The sequence below is a fragment of the Geotrypetes seraphini genome, chromosome 8, assembly GCF_902459505.1.
Source record: "Geotrypetes seraphini chromosome 8, aGeoSer1.1, whole genome shotgun sequence".
NCBI lineage: Eukaryota > Metazoa > Chordata > Amphibia > Gymnophiona > Dermophiidae > Geotrypetes > Geotrypetes seraphini.
In genome coordinates this window covers 39,999,700-40,017,272 of record NC_047091.1, presented here as the reverse complement: position 1 = coordinate 40,017,272, position 17,573 = coordinate 39,999,700, and the positions used below count along the sequence as shown (strand labels likewise).

The 17,573-nt window shown below is 43.0% G+C and overlaps 1 protein-coding gene across 3 annotated transcripts in view; it reads left to right on the top strand.

Annotated features, from left to right (window-relative positions):
• The window catches only part of EML2 (EMAP like 2), a 209,793-nt gene that overhangs the window by 169,808 nt on the left and 22,412 nt on the right, over positions 1-17,573 (top strand). For all 3 annotated transcript variants that reach the window (XM_033954399.1, XM_033954400.1, XM_033954401.1), the window contains one exon: positions 11,636-11,731. In XM_033954399.1, the coding sequence (XP_033810290.1) occupies positions 11,636-11,731 (96 nt within the window). The remainder of the gene's footprint in view (positions 1-11,635; positions 11,732-17,573) is intronic.

Here is a 17,573-nt window from a genome sequence, read left to right as displayed (position 1 = left end):
GGTCATTTGCGGTCAGGAAATACCGCAAATGACCGGGACCGCGAATTCATGGGAGAGCACTGTAGTCCTTTTCAATGCTTGTGACTCACTCAAGTCTCTCAGCAGCTCTATTAACTAGGCGCAAAACACAGACTGAACTTTAAAAGCCTTTTACTCACAGAAGCAGATTATCTACCCTTCTTTCAGGATTTAGCCTCCCAAATCATTTCTTCTACATCAGGAACTTCACAATAAATGTCTGAACAGTCCATGGGCCTATTTGTTCCCTTATATTGGCATCATCCTCAGAATAAATAGATAACTAATGTTGTAGTGGTAGAAGAAATTGAGGAACAGTTATCACTTATATAGTGCCTGAAAGGCATAGGCAGTGCTGTACATTACAACATTTATAGACAGTCCCTGCTTGGAAGAGCTTACAATCTAACTTGGATAGACAGACATGACACATAGATTATGACATGAGAGTAACTGCAAATAAATCTTGGGGATGATAAAGTAAAATCAGCACTCACAAAAATCTTTTGCTTCAATGTGGCTCAAACTCAGCTGTGAAATTTCTGTAGACTCATCTAGCTTCTTTAGTGAGCTAGACCTTGGAGAAGGAACTGGCTTGCCTCCTGTTTTCTCACCAGCTATGTGGTTTATGTGGCTGCTCCCTTCTGCTTGAGCCTTAGTCTGTTAACACCCTCCCATGTGTACTCTGACCCCTGATTGGGTGGAGTGTTCTCAACCTTGAGGCTTGGGCAGAAACTATCTGCTGATTTGCATAGGTTTTCTTTTTCCTATATCTTTCCTCCTAGGACTTCCTAATGTGGTTTGGAGTTCTGAAGCTTTCTCTACTACCCTGGTGACATGTTTTGGAAAGAATAAATAGGTCCTTGTCTGCTACCCTTTTTTCTTGTGGCTGCTATACTCTATTTGGAACATGGTTACGTGCTCTAAGTTGAGGCATTGGCTTGCTTATCCTGGGTTTTGGTACTGGGGCAGGGACTACATTCTTCATGTGCTTTGCACCGGGCACTGCTGTACTTCCTGACTTTTCCCTGCTACAATATCTAAGATAATAAAACCCTAAGTGCGCATGCGCACTCCCACCTGCGTGTTCCGTTTTCCGTGAGCTGTAGGGCCCCATGGGCAAGAGTGCGCATGCGCGCTTCTACTCCCTCCCTCCCTCACTTTAACTTCGCCATCGTTGTGGCCCCTTCCCCCCCTCCCCCCGTGCACCCTTTCCCGGTGTACATGAGAATCTCTCTCTCTATCTCTCTCTCTCCACCGAGGCGGCTGCAGGCCGTGGCAGCTGTCGGCGGCTGCGGTGGCTGTCGGTGGCTGCAGGCCGCAGCAGCCAAGCCCGGAGCCAGTGTAGATGGCTGAAGCCTGGCTGGAGGAGGACGAGGAGAAGCTGCGAGAGCTCCACAGAGGCAGGAGGTGATGGATTCGGGGGAGGGAGTGGGAGAAGGGAGAGATGTTGGACTCAAGTGAGGAAAGGAGAGACAGACAGAGACAGATGGATGCGAAGGACAGAGGGGCTACTAGGGGGACCAGGAGAGATGGTAGGGGATAGGGAGAGATAGACTTCAGGGAGTGTGGAGGGGGCAGGATAGAGAGATGGTCTTGGGGAATGACAGAGGGGGACAGGAAAGGCAAAGATGGCAAAAGGGATGAAACAGGGTCAGAGAGAGATGGTAGAGGGTGTGAAAGGGGGAAAGGGAGAGATGGAAATGGTAGGACCACTGCTGCTTTGGGGCACCGAGGGAGGAAAGGTTGGTACGCCAGGACTGCTGCTGCCGCCTCAGGTAAGTAAAGGCCCTGTCAGGTGATAAATGCAATGGAGGATCTATGAGGGCCAAAAGGGTACAAAGGAAATGGTGAAAGGTGAGGTGGTGGGACTGGGATCAGTGGGAGGCAGGGTCCGGGCATGATAGAGGCAGGGCATGGGTGGGGTCAGAGTCAGGGTCAGGGTATAGGTGCGACTATTCTATCACCCGTTACTGTAACGAATGTAACGGGCTAAAACACTAGTATACCATATATACTCAAATATAAACCGGGATCTTTGGGCCAAAAAATTGGCCCAATAATGGGGAGTCCCGGTTTATATTCGGGTCAGTACCCCCTCCCAGAATTTTTTTAAGGCCGTCGCGGCCAGGCTCTGCCCCCCTCCTCCTCCCTGCCCTATCTTTCTACCTCTGCTGATCTGGTGGAGGTGCAGCGGGGTCCTCTGTCAATCGTTGGTGGCGGTCAGGAGCAAGCTTTCTGAACTTCTGCCCTACTGCTAACCGGCTACGCAGATCAACTTAGTCCATTTCAGCGGCACAAGCAGCAGCACGATTTGACGCTGCTTCTTGGCGCTGAGCAGCTTCCTTACTGGCTCCGAATTATAGCAAGAATTCGCTGGAGTCAGTAAGGAAGCCGCTCAGCGCTGAGAAGCAGTGCCAAATCGCGCTGCTGATCATGCCACTTATTTGGACTAAGTGGATCCACACAGCCGGTTAGCGCGGGACAGGAGTTCAGAAAGCATGCTCCTACCCACTGCATCTCCACCAACATTCGGCAGAGGACCCGCTGCACCTCCACCAGATCGGTAGAGGTAAGAAGATAGGGAAAGGGGACAGAGGACAGAGCCTGGGAGGGAGAGTGCAGAGCCTGACAGGGGAGGGGAGGATGGAAGGGTGCTGGGTGCAGAGCCTGACAGGGGAGGGGAGGATGGAAGGGTGCTGGTCGCAGAGCCTGACAGGAGAGGGGAGGAAGGAAGGGGGCTGGGTGCAGAGCCTGACGGGGCAGGACACCTGAATATTAATCTGCCCGATTTATATTCGAGTCAACCATTTTTCCTCCTTTTGGGGGGGAAAAGGGGGTCTCGACTTATATTTGAGTATATACTGTAGTCTATATGTATACAGTATAACCCCGCAAAGTTGCGGTTCAGAGTTTGCGGCCTCAGTTGTTTGCGGATTTTCCCTCCGCAAAGGTTTGGAAGCATAGTAGCCAATCGGGAGCTATGAAATGGTTTGGTGGGAGGTTTGAAAGTAGCCAATCAGAGATGCATTTCAGCATTCCCACAATAGAAGCTATCTCAAGTGTTCCCCGAAAAATTGTATTTTTTCTTTGTACATTGATTTGAAGTCTGAATAAGCGATAAATCAAATTTTAAATTAATTTGAAACTTTTGCTGAGTGTTTAAAGACCAAAGATGCCACCTAAATGCCCTGCACCTTCGAAGGTTTCTGACAATGAACCTAAGTGCCAAAAGAAGTTTAAGACACTCTAGGAGAAGGTTGAACTACTGGATTTGCTCCAGGAACAGAAATGTTATGTTGCTGTAGCGCACCATTATGGCATCAACAAAAACACCATACGCTACATAAAGAAGAACGAGGCAGCGATCAGGAGTACCGTATCAGTAAGTTTCTGTGATATTGCCAAAAAGTTAATGACCGTAAGAAATAAGAATATCGTCAGGATGGAATCTGCCTTGGCATTGTGGATCACTGACTGCAGGAAGAAGAACATCCCCTTGGACGGTAACATCATCCGTGAGAAAGCACGGAATTTGTACCAGCAGTTTGCTACAGGAGACAATGTAGAAGGTGCTAAAGAACCGCAACCAGGACCATCAACAACACCGGAGCCTGAAGATTTTCAAGCCAGTAAGGGATGGTTTGTTTGTTTCCAAAAACGATTCAATATTAAAAATATTTCTCTACATGGAGAGGCAGCATCTGACGACAAAGAACCCGCAGAAAAGTACCCCATGAACTTAGGGCACATCATAGAGGAGAAGGGATACAAGGTTGAACAAGTTTTCAACCTTGGATGAGACTGGCTTGTTCTGGAAGAAGATGCTGTCCAGAACTTACATCATGATAAGGCACAGAAGGACAGAGTGACGCTCTTTATGTATGGCAATGCTGCTGCTTACATGATGAAACCAGGACTCATCTACAAATCAGCGAACCTTGAAAAAGAAAAACAAAAACCTGCTGCTTGTCCACTGGATGCACAACCCTAAGGCCTGGATTACCAAAATCCTAACTTCAAACTGGTTTCAGTGCTTCATCCCTCAAGCTAAGGATTTACATCCATGACTTAGGCATGGACTTCCAGGTGTTGCTCATTATGGATAATGCTGGCTGCCTCCATTTGGATTTGTATTAATAGGGAGTCCAGATTGAGTTTCTCCCTGCCAACACCACCTCCCTTATCCCAACCTATGGACCAAGGCGTGATCCGTGCCTTCAGGGTTCTTTATACCCGGAATTCTCTCCAACACTTTGTGGAATTTTACATTAAAGGGTTATAAAACCCTCCTTGCCACCATGAAGAAACAACAACTTCCCATCACAATGTTCCTCAAACCTATCGAGAAAAGCCAGCACAAAACCCCACCAGATGAAGACCCGTCAGAAGATATGACTCCTCCTGAAGCACCTGAAGAAGAGGCACCACCCAAGGAGCTGTAAATCCTCTGCTTTGCTGTGCATACCTTCATTGTACTTCACGTCAATCAATATCATTCATTATTGGTGAGTACATGTACATTTTACTTTATTTTAAATTGTTTTGGGGGGCATAGTTAGGGTTTAAACTATGAAAATAGGCATTTTTTTAAACCACATAACCCTTGTGAATTTCAGGGATCGACTGCCCTTTTGAAGACATTGTGTACTGCAAGAAAGTAATGAATCTAGGTAGAAGACAATTACAGCAGTAAACATATTCAATTAACAGTGCACATTAGAGCACAATATGCTACTTGGTGTCAACACAGTACTGTACACTTTAAAACATCTTAATATGGGACGTCCTAAATCCAAACTTCTTCGAGACATTATTATGTGTATGGGAAGCTTTCGAATGAAGGAAGAAATCTTTCATGCAGCAAGAAATCTAAAGGATTACAAATGGAACAATTTACGACTGGATATTTATCAGGATGTAGCAGCAGTTACCTTACGAAAAAGGAAGGAGATGCAAGAGGTGACTACCTATCTTCGTAAAAAGGGTATTAAATATAGATGGCTTTTTCCATTTGCTTTAGCTTTGACTGTGGGGAGTACAACTAGTCATGTAGTGGAGGTTTGGATGGAGTTACAAAAATTAGGAGCTCCTAATCTTCCGGTGAAAGAATATGCTTGTGACCAAGGATAAGATATAATTGGTTCTTCCGGATGGCGGCGTCAAACCAGAGGAGCCTCAGACTGGTTTAACAAGATTTATTGTCATTCCTGGACCTTTTTATTGGTTTGCATATAGTGTGAGGATATTTGGAGGATTGATGAGTGGTTTGAGTGCTATTTGAGTGTGGATTGTATGTTGATTGGATTGCTAGGGTTAATATTGGTGTTGAAAATAGTGGTGGGTCTGTCTGAGTGTAGTAAGGTTGAAAGGGATATTCTGAAGGTGGGGATTTCTTAGGTGTTTATCTGGAAGTTGGAGAAATATTTTGAGGTGGTTGGGATGATGAGGTTACTTCTTTCTTGTGATCTTAAGATCTATATGGTAGGTCTTGAGATACAATTTTGGGTAGGGTTTAGGGGGGGTGGGAAATTATAGTGGTATAATAGGGGAAGTGTTGGGAATAAAGGGATGGATGAAAGGAAATGGTACTCTCTAGCTTTGAAACTGAATGATCAACTGATGTTAGGGTGGAACTTGATCAATGGCTGGGATGGCCGAGTTACACGGATTTCGATGGGAGGAGTATGTGGAATGGTTAATGAAAATGGATCCTGGTTAATTTTATATCTTGGAATGTGGGGGGAATTAATTCTCCCATCAAATGTACAAACATTTTGCAACAATTACAATGTCACAAGGTGGACGTGGCCTTTCTCCAAGAGACTCATTTAAATGATATTGAACATATGAAATTGAAGCAATGGTGGGTTGGGGAATGTGTGGCAGTTTCTGCACAAAGTAAACACAGAGGAGTAGCGATTTTGTTTCGTAGGGGTTTAGTGGATAATTTACAAATTTTGAGTAAAGATGGAGAGGGACGATATGTACTCTGTCAGGGGGTTATAGCGCAACAGAATTTTGTTTTTTGCTGTGTATATGCTCCAAATCAGTGTTTTTCAACCTTTTTTGGGCAAAGGCACACTTGTTTCATGAAAAAAATCACAAGGCACACCACCATTAGAAAACGTTAAAAAATTTAACTCTGTGCCTATATTGACTATATATATAAAGTAATTCTCTTGAATAGGAATCAAATAAACACAAAGAAAGTATTTTATAATTACTTTATTATGAAATATTAAGTAAACAGAATAGTGAAAAATTATAAAATACTTTATTCAGTGCGAAACCTGGGCCTGTTTGGCTGAACACAAAGCTGATATTCTGGCTGGAATCGAAGAAAGACACACACGTAGCTCTTCGTCAACAGCTCTCAGTCTCTCTCTGTATTTGGTTTTTATAGCATGCAAAAATAGACAAATATACCCTCCATCCTTTTTATTAAACCACAATAGCAGTTTTTAGCGCAGGGAGCTGCGCTGAATGCCCAGCGCTGCTCTTGACGCTCATAGGCTCCCTGCGCTAAAAACCACTATTGCGGTTTAGTAAAAGGTGACCATATTGTAAAATATAGACAGCAGATATAAATTCAGAACTGTGCATAGTAAGTGAAGGGAAGTTTTCATTTCTGGGAATTTACCCAGTTAACTATTAAGTTATTTGGGCAAATTCCTTTGAAAACTGTGGTAATATTGCCTCCACTTTGCTAAATTTAAAATAAAATCATTTTTCCTACCTTGTCTGGTGATTTCTGGTTGCACTTTCTTCAAGTTTCAAGTTTCAAGTTTATTAGGTTGTTTGTTGAATCGCTTAATCAAATTTCTAAGCGATTTACAATAAAATATACACATATGAAAACGAAAACATTACATACAATTTATCAATTATAACAAAAACAACCTGTATGCTTTCTCTCCTCCACACCTCATTCCCTCCCCCAACTTTTTCTTCCTCTCTCCCTGACCTTTCTTTCTTTTTTTCTGTTTCTCTTCTTTCCTTCTGTTTCCCTGCCTGCCCCCTTTCTTTCTTTCTCCCTGCCGTTCCCCAAGCCACTGCCACTGCCGCTGCCATCGGGGAACAGGACCCACCAATGGATAACAGGACCCAAAGCCGACACCGACGCATGCTCTCCCTGACGTCAATTCTGCAATCGGAGAGGAAGTTCCGCCAAGCCAGGCAGCGATTGGCTGGCCCGAACTTCCTCTCCGACTGCAGAATTGACGTCGGGGAGAAGAAGACTTATCGGCTCGATAGATTAGATCGTCAAGACAAAGTGAGTCCTGGGTGATCGACTCACTTTGCCTTGGCGAGCTACTGGCTCCCCTGCCTCGGGCCCCCTGTCAACTCCGGGCCCCTGAATGCAGGACTGGTAGTACTGCCCTGATGGCAGCCCTGCAGCATACCAGGCAACATCTCGCGGCACACTAGTGTGCCGCGGAACAGCGGTTGAAAAACACTGCTCCAAATGATAGTGATCCGGGTTTTTTTGTCAACTTAACCCGATTATTATTGCCTTTTGCTCAGGGCTCTTTAATTATTGGGGGAGACTTTAATGCTGTACATGATTTTAATTTGGATTGCACGGGGCCAGGGGGTACTATGCGTCGAATAGGGGAAAGGGAGATCCAAAAATTTAGTGAAAATCTGGAATTAATAGATTCTTGGAGGGTATTACATGGAATTGAGAGGGATTATACCCATGTATCTCGAGCACATGGTACACAATCTTGTATTGATTACATTTGGGCAACGGATTTGGTGTTTTGGAATTTGGTACAGATGGATATAGGTCCTTATACAATTTCTGATCATGCATGGGTAAATGCGAGATGGCAGAATGGGTCTCAAAGGAGGTGGCGATGGGTGTTCCCGCTTGCATTATATAGGGACAAAAAATATAGAGAACGACTATTGAGTATATGGATAGATTATAAGAGGCATAATGCTCATGCAGAGGAGGATCCTATCTTATTCTGGGAAGCTGTAAAGGTGGTGTTGAGAGGAGATACAAAAAGTTTTAGTTGTCATGTTAAAAAAGCTCGGGATAGGGAAATTTTGCGTTTGGAGAGGGATATTGTAAAGGTAGGAAGAAATATGGGCACTTGGGTGACTGAACGCTTAGACAAGAGTTGATTGAATACCAAATAACTCAATTCCTTTCTGCATCAGCGAGCACATAAATCTATAGCTTATTATAAATTTCAACTGTATAAACAAGGAAATAAAGGGGGAAAACTATTAACTCATTTGGTTTCATCTAGAATGGGTCTCAATAGGGTTGGAGCTTTGATAAATGAATAAGGGAAGCGAGTTATAACTGATCTGGAGATAGGCGATATTTTCTTTCGTTATTACAAGTCTCTTTATGGCCCTCCATCAGAAAGGGGTTTATTAACAAATTCCTATTTGGATGAGATAAAATTGCCATGTATTTCTGAGAGTGATAGGAAGCGTCTGAATGAGCCAATTACTCCAGAAGAAGTGTACTGGGCAATTGGGAGTAGTCCTCTGCTGAAGGCGCCAGGTGAGGATGGCATGCGAATAGAGTTTTATAAACTTCTAAAAGAAAAGATTATCAATCCTCTTGCAAGGATGTTTAACATCATGGTTGGTGCAGAGGCTTTGTCTGATGGTATGAATATGGCATGAATTTTGGTATTGCCTAAGCCGAATAAAGACCCTGAAAAAGCGGGATCATATCGTCCTATTTCTGTATTAAATACGGAGGCTAAACTGTTAGCGAAGATTATGGCAAATAGGATGGCTTCTGTTTTGCCCTCTCTCATTCATGATGCCCAAGTGGGATTTGTGAAGGGAAGAAGAATTGCTTAAAAATATGAGAAATTATTGATATCTTTGGAACAGAGGGCGATGTATAATTTATCTTCGGTGCTGGTCAGTTTTGATGCTGAAAAGGCGTTTGACAGGGTACGATGGGATTTCCTATATGATACATGGTTTTGATGTTTTTTTGTATCTGCGGTCCGTGCTTTGTATGCACATCCACAAGCTAAATTGGTGTTAAAAGATTTTGAAACTGAAAAGTTCTCTATCTATAGGAGGGTGAGACAGGGATGTCCGTTATCTACATTATTATTTGTGCTTACTTTAGACCCCCTTATTAGGGATATATATGCAATATCATCTATACGAGGGATTGATATTGGAAACACTACTTTTAAACTTTCGGCTTTTGCAGATGATATTTTAGTACACCTCACGGATCCTTTGTCTTCTTTATCGGCTTTATTGGAATTGATTAAAGAATATGGTGATTATGCTGGTTTCCGTATAAATTTTGGTAAATCTGAGGCACTTGCGTCCTCTGTTGCGGTAAATGCTTTATGGGGGTCGGAGTTTCTATTGACTTGGGCACAAGGGCAATTTATGTATTTGGGGACAGTAATGACTATGTCGACTTCTCAATTATATCGTCTTAATGTGGATAGGCTTCAACAGAATATGGAGATTTTGTTGGATACCTGGCAGTTGTTGCCCCTTTCTTTAATGGGTCGCATCTGCTTGGTTAAGTTATTTATCTTTCCTAAATGGTTGTATATGTTACAAACTTTGCCATTATGTTTACTCAAGAGGGATTTAAAGATCTTTTATTAAAAAATTACTCATTTCTGTTGGGCTGCTAAGAAACCTAAATTAAAGATGACATATTTGCTAGGTAATTTGAATAGAGGGGGGTTGGGTTTACCGGATATGCGGATTTATAATTATGCATGTTTACTTCGTCATTTGGGTGATTGGGTAAATGTGACAAGCATTTATACTCCACTTCAGATGGAACAGGAGTTTTTATCTCCTTATGATTATGCGCGAAATGTGTTACCATCTTTTATTCGTTCAAGTGTTGTATTTAATACTTTACAGACGGTATGGCGTTGGTTTGTGCAATTATTGGGAGGAAATCCAATGGTTACCTTTGCAGGGTAATCCGGCTTTTCTTCCGGGTAGAGATTCTAGAGAGTATAGATTATGGGGTGCAAGAGGAATTTTAAGATTGGAACACATATTGGGAAATGAGGGGGAAATATTGACTCGTACTGAATTGTTGGCTAAGGTGGGAGAAACTTGGGGAGCGCAATTTGCATGCATGCATTCAAGTGAAACATTATGTGAGATCCCTTGACAGAATACAGTTGAGTATGCATTTGGGTGTTAGATTGAGAGAATTCTTTGCTCAGGAGGAGGGGATGTCTCTTTTGGTGTCTTATATTCATTCTATTTTGCAAAAATTACAACCAGACAAGGACTATCAGAAAATTCGGGAGACATGGGAGAAAAAATTACAGCTTAATTTGAGACATTGGGATGTTGCCCGTACTTTAAGAGCGACACCTGGGGTGACATCTTGTTCATGGTTAAGAGAAACGTATTATAGGGTTACATTACATGCCTATTACACACGAACACAATTGTTTTATAGTGGAGGTCTTCCTACTCCTTTGTGTCATAAATGTGAGAGGGAAAGTCATACATTAGGTCATGCATTTTGGTTTTGCCCAATAATTCAGCACTTTTGGAAGCGAATAATAAATTATATGTCAAAAATAATTGGAAGATCATTGCGCTGTTCTCTCATTCTTTCTTTATTTTGGATTTGCCAGAAGCTCTTGGCCATTTACCTAAAGGAAATAGGGTGTTATGTAGGAAAATGAGTCTTTTGGCTAGAAAATGTATATTACAATATTGGACGATCCCTGATCCTCCGAGGTTTTGGCATTGGCGGAACCAATTACATCAGTTGGCCATTTGGGAAGCTAGAGATGCAGGAATTGTAAGAAAGCGAAAGATGTTATTTATACAAATTTGGAATTCATATTTGCAAGATTTGCATCCTTAGGGTCGTAATGCGATTTTAAGTTGGATCTCTTAATTGGGCTTTTTATTAAGTCAAAGAAAGAGAGTATTATTGGGTAGAGAGTACTATTGGGTGTGGAGAGGGATGGTAAAGGTTCAAACTCATATAGATAAGTGGGGGTTTATTGATATTGGAATTTGTCTTTTATTATGTTTATTAATAATTGATGCATTATTGATGTCCTTTGATGCTGTATTTATTGTATTTGATGATATTTGCATCAATAAAAACTGTTTGAATCTAAAACATCTTAATATACATTATAGGTGTAAGCAGAGTTGGAACATATAGACAGATAGGACAGAGCAGAAGTTAGATATCTCTTGCTAGCATCATAATTTATTTATATGACTTGGAAGCCCTAAAGATGCTCAAAACAACTTCTTTGTTCCCAGCAACTCCCATTTCCAGTACTTAGCACCAGTATAGTGCCATCAGGTTCAGTTTGAGATGCCATTTGTTTCAATTTACTTTTCTCTGTGACTCGGAACAAAGCAAGCGCCTTCCAGCTGGTGAAGTTCCCAAATTTGAAACTACCCAGCAGCAAGTCTGAAGAGGCCTGCTGGAGGATTAGTATGCAGAAAGAGATAAATCCAAAACTGAATAAGCATGAAAGCATGAATAAGCATGATATACCTTCTTCCTATCTCATCTGTTTTCTTCATGTGGAGGAAGAGTAATGTTTGACTTTTGTGATGATACCCCTTAATCATCTGATTGGTCCTTTCATCTCTCTCACAGGGGATCCTACAAACTGCAAACAGATTACCAGCGCTGAGTCAGTCAGAAATGTCGAATGGTTCACAGCTACTTGTGTTCTGGGATTCAGTGTATTTGGTGAGTTGGGTTTTTAAAACTTTTCTTTGTAATGTATAGACTATCAAATCAAAAATTATTACAGAACAATGCATGCATTCAGAGAAGTATAGACCAAGTAAACTCATACCAGTATTGAAGCAGCAGTATTGAAACAGCACTTTGGCAAGTCATGTCACCCTCCATTGTCTTTTAATAAATCTGATATGATACAATACCACATTACAATGTGCTAATGCACATTAATTTGCATTATTTACTATGGGTAATATGTTATGCAATGGGGCCTAGTTATTACTAATGTAAGTTAATGACAGTAGGCACTTTAGTACCTGGCAAAAACCCAAATAGTAGCAACATCCTATGCTACCAATCCAGGGCAAGCAGTAGTTTCCCCTATATCTGTCTCAATAGCAGACTACATTTTTTAAAACCAGCTACGTTAACCACCCTTACCACATCTTCTTGCAATACATTCCAAAGCTTAACTATTCTCTGAGTGAAAAAATATTTTCTCCTATTTGTTTTAAAAGTATCTCCCTGTAACTTCGTGTCCCCCCTAGTCTTTGTAATTTTTGATGGCATTAAAAATCAATTCATTTGTACCCATTCTACACCACTCGGGATTTTGTAGACTTCAATCATATCTCCCCTCAGCCATCTCTTTTCGAAGCTGAAGAGCCCTAACCTCTTTAATCTTTCCTCATATGAGAGCAGTTCTGTCCCCTTTATCATCTTGGTTGCTCTTCTTTGAACCTTTTCTAGTTCCACTATATCTTTTTTGAGCTAAGGCGACCAGAATTGAACACAGTACTCAAGGTGAGGTTGCACCAAGCAGCGATACCTTCTCTTAACAAATTTAAATCAAAACAATTTTAATTAAAGATGCATTTGATCATTAATGTAGTCTGCATATTTCTACAATCTTAAAAGGGGATAGATTCCGTACAAACGTAAGGAAGTTCTTCTTCACCCATAGAGTGGTGGAAAACTGGAACGCTCTTCCAGAGGCTGTTATAGGGGAAAACACCTTTGAGGGATTCAAGACAAATAAGACAAGTTCCTGCTAAACCAGAACGTACACAGATAAGGCTAGACTCAGGGCACTGGTCTTTGACCTAAGGGCCGCCGCAGGAGCAGACTGCTGGGCACGATGGATCACTGGTCTGACCCAGCAGCGGCAATTCTTATGTTCTTATGTACCCTTCCTATTGTGTTTCCCTTTTAATGTTTCTCTTGCCTTTCGATTATTGTATTTCTCCCCCATTTCCTATTATTTTACTAGTCTGTCCTGGTTTTTGTGAACCCCTATTTTTATTAACTTTGTAATTATGTACACCACTTAGATATTTGATAAGCGGTATATCAAATTGTAAATAAACTTGAAACTTGACACACTATTTGGAGGTTTAAGACTTGCCCCATCTGTCTTCAACTTGCTAATATTAAGGAGGAGCTCTGCAAACTTAAACAGGAATTGAATACAATTAAAGCAGCTTCCATCACTCCAGAAAATCATACCAACTTACCACCTCTACCTCAAAGAATAAAACAGCCCAGGAATAAATGGGTCACGTAGGCTCAGGAACACTGCGACATGTAACACAGAAACATCCACTTTCACAAATATTATCTCTATAGAATTCCTTGGCTCTACTAGTGCACTGCGATACCCAAGAAAACAGAAGGGAGGTGGGACTGGAACCAATGAAGGTAACTCAAGAGAACAAGCGCACCATAAGCACAAAAAAAAAGCCAAAAACAGAAAATGATTACTGTTGGGGGATTCCATCATCAGAGGCATTAACCTTGGAACACAGGGCGAGGAGACCAAAATAGTGAAATGTCTTCCAGGATCCTCAGCTACCAGGAGTTCCAGGCAAATACTGACTATAATTAAGGAAGACACTAGGATTTTAATACTGATGTTGTTTTCCATCTGGGAACAAATGACCTGGCCAACAACTCCACACTTGCAGCACAGAAAGCTTTTCGGAAGCTTGATGAGAGCTTGAAACCTTTTTTAAAGACTTTAGCTTTTTCTGAAATACTGCCTGCATATGGAAAGGGAGAGCAAAGAGTAAAAAAACACGTGAGGGGCATAATAAAAAAAAAACGTCTAAGTCCCTTTTTGGCCTAAGGCCTTAAACGTTGAAAGTAGAAGCAGGGAAAATGTCCATAATAAAAAAAAACGTCCTTTTTTGATTAAAAAAAAATGGAATTGCTAAACTAAAAGATGCTGGGAAACGATATGTGGAGAGTGATGAGGAAAAAGCAAATGTGCTAAACAAATACAGTGGTACCTCGGTTTACGAGTGCACCAGTTTGCGAGTGTTTTGCAAGACAAGCAAAACATTCGCAAACTTGGTGCCTCGTAAACCGAGCTTGCCTCGCAGTACGAGTGCCCCTCCCCTGCTATCCGGCATCCCCCACGCTTGCGTTGCCCCCCTTCACCGCGATCCTACTTCCCCCCCCACCCCCCCGAGCAGTCAATGACACCCTTTACCCAACTTGGCACCAGTGCCGGTGCCCGAAGATCCTCCCTCTTCTGGCGCGGCCTGGGCTGGGCGGTGCGTCGGAGATCCTCCTTCTTCTGGTCTGGGCTGGGCTGAACTGGCTTTGAGCATTTGTGCATGCTCAAAGCCTTCTGGTCTCGCTCTCGATCTCGGAGAGAGCGAGACCAGAAGGCTTTGAGCATGCGCAAATGCTCAAAGCCAGTCCAGCCCAGCCCAGACCAGAAGAAGGAGGATCTCCAACGCACCGCCCAGCCACGCCAGAAGAGGGAGGATCTTCGGGCACCCGCACTGGTGCCAAGTCGGGTAAAGGGTGTCATTGACTGCTTGGGAGGGGGGAAAGTAGGATCGCGGTGGAGGGGGGACAACGCGAGCGGGGGGGAATACCGGTGCTCGGGGGGGGGAAAGCTGGATCGCGGGGAGGGGTTTGGAACAGTGTCGGATTCCTCAAGGGGGGGAGAATGGAGCAGCGCTGGTAGCCTCGTGGCGGGGGGAGGTGGAACCAATCAAAGCAGTTTCCCTTACTTTCTATGGGGAAACTTGCTTTGATATACGAGCAATTTGGTTTACGAGCATGCTTCTGGAACGAATTATGCTCGTAAACCAAGGTTCCACTGTACTTCTGTTCTGTGTTCACAGAAGAAAATCCTGGAGAAGGACCGAGATTGTCGTGCAAAAGTTGCACGAGAAAATGGAGTAGATTCTGCGCCGTTCATGGAGGAGAGTGTTTGTTTATGAGCAACTTGAAAAACTGAATAAACACGGGATCCATACCAGGAAACTGAGGGAGCTCAGAGAGGTTCTGGCGGGTCCTATTAAAGACTTGTTCAACAAATCTCTGGAGATGGGAGTGATTCCTGGGGATTGGAGGAGAGCGGATGTGGTCCCTATTCATAAAAGTGGTCACGGGGATGAAGCAGGAAACTACAGGCCAGTGAGCCTCACTTCAGTTGTTGGAAAAATAATGGAAGTGTTGCTGAAAGAAAGGATAGTGTACTTCCTTGAATCTAATGGGTTACAGGATCCGAGGCAACATGGCTTTACAAAAGGTAAATCGTGCCAAACGAACCTGATTGAATTTTTTGATTGGGTGGCTGGAGAGCTGTATCGAGGACATTTGCTAGATGTAATTTATTTAGATTTCAGCAAAGCCTTTGATATGGTTCCTCATAGGAGGCTGTTGAACAAACTTGAAGGGCTGAAGTTAGGACCCAAAGTGGTGAACTGGGTTAGAAACTGGCTGTCGGACAGATGCCAGAGGGTGGTGGTTAATGGAAGTCGCTCGGAGGAAGGAAAATGGAGTGAAAGTGGAAGGAAAGTGGAGTCCCTCAGGGTTCGGTGCTAGGGCCGATCCTGTTCAATATGTTTGAGTGACATTGCTGAAGGGTTAGAAAGAAAAGTGTGCCTTTTTTTAGATGATGCTAAGATTTGTAACAGAGTAGACACCGAAGAGGGAGTGGAAAACATGAAAAAGGATCTGCAAAAGTTAGAGGAATGGTCTAATACCTGGCAACTAAAATTCAATGGAAAGAAATGCAAAGTAATGCATTTATTTATTTTATTATTTTATTATTTATTTATTTATTTATTTATTTGGATTTCTATCCCGTCCTCCCAGTAGCTCAGAACGGTCTACAATGAACATACATAGTGGAGAGTAAATAGACATATAAGTAATACAACAGGTTTAGTAATTGGATTTATAGATTTTGGAGAGAATTAAATACAGGGAGAGTATAGCAGAAAGAGAGAAGGGGGAAATACAGTAGTTTAGTTTAAGGAAAGTTATATGCGTTTAGATACAATTTGTTGGTGGAGAGAGTAAGAGAGGGTTATATTGGAGTTTTGGGGAGGAGATAGGAGAGTGGAGGGGGGCGTAAGGGGGGGAGAAGACAGAGGAGATCTTTAGTTGAAGAGGAGGGTCTTTACCGATTTCCTGAAAGTTAATAATGAGTTCTGTTGTCTAAGTTGGGGGGGGAGTTGGTTCCAAAGGTGTGGAATGAAGTGGCTGTAGGATCGTTTGTGGGCTGTTTCTATGAGCAGGGATCTTCCGGGGGGGGGGGGGGGGGTGCATAGGCATATCTCTGACTTTGAGCGGAGGGTGCAGTGGGGTTGTAGATGGGTAGCTTGGATTTTATGTAGGAGGGGGTGGTGGAATAAATTCTCTTGTGGGCAATTGTCAGGGCTTTGAAAGTACAGCGTTGGCTAATTGGGAGCCAGTGTTCAGCATGGAGTGCCGGGGAGATGGAATCGTGGTAGTTGAGGTTGTGTAGGAGGCGGATGGCTGCATTTTGGACCCGTTGGAGGCGTTTGATATTATTTTTGGTTAGTCCATTAAATAGGGAGTTACAATAATCCATTCTGGAGAGGACATATGCGTATAGGAGTTGGGCGAGGTCTGGTGTGGAGATGTAGGGTTTGATCCTTTTCAGTTGGCGATTAATAATCGGTAGGACCCATATATGCTGGGAGGTGAGAAGCTGATATGCACAGATGGGGAGAGGAACCTTGGGGTGATAGTGTCCAAAGATCTAAAGGCGAAAAAAACAGTGTGACAAGGCGGTGGCTGCTACCAGAAGGATGCTGGGCTGTATAAAGAGAGGTATAGCCACTAGAAGGAAGAAGGTATTGATGCCCCTGTACAGGTCATTGGTGAGGCCCCACTTGGAGTATTGTGTTCGGTTTTGGAGACCGTATCTGGCGAAGGACATAAGAAGACTTGAAGCGGTCCAGAGAAGGGTGACAAAAATGATAGGAGGCTTGCGCCAGATGATGTATGAGGAGAGACTAGAAACACTGAATATGTATACCCTAGAGGAAAGGAGGGACAGGGAGATATGATTCAGACGTTCAAATACTTGAAGGGTATTAACGTAGAACAAAATCTTTTCCAGAGAAAGGAAAATGGTAAAACCAGAGCACATAATTTGAGGTTGAGGGGGTGGTAGATTCAAGAGCAATGTTAGGAAATCTACTTTACGGAGAGGGTGGTGGATGTCTGGAATGCGCTCCCGAGAGAGGTGGTGGAGAGGAAAACGGTGACTGAGTTCAAAGAAGCGTGGGATGAACACAGAGGATCTAGAATCAGAAAATAATTTTAATATTGAACTAAGGCCAGTACTGGGCAGACTTGCACGGTCTGTGTTTGTATATGGCCGTTTAGGGGAGGATGGGCTGGAGAGGGCTTCACTTGCTGGGAGGGTATGGATGGGCTGGTGTAGTTTTGACGGAGATTTTGGCAGTTGGAACCCAAGCACAGTACAGGGAAGAGCTTTGGATTCTTGCCCAGAAATAGCTAAGAAGAAAAAATTTAAATTGAATCAGGTTGGGCAGACTGGATGGACCATTCG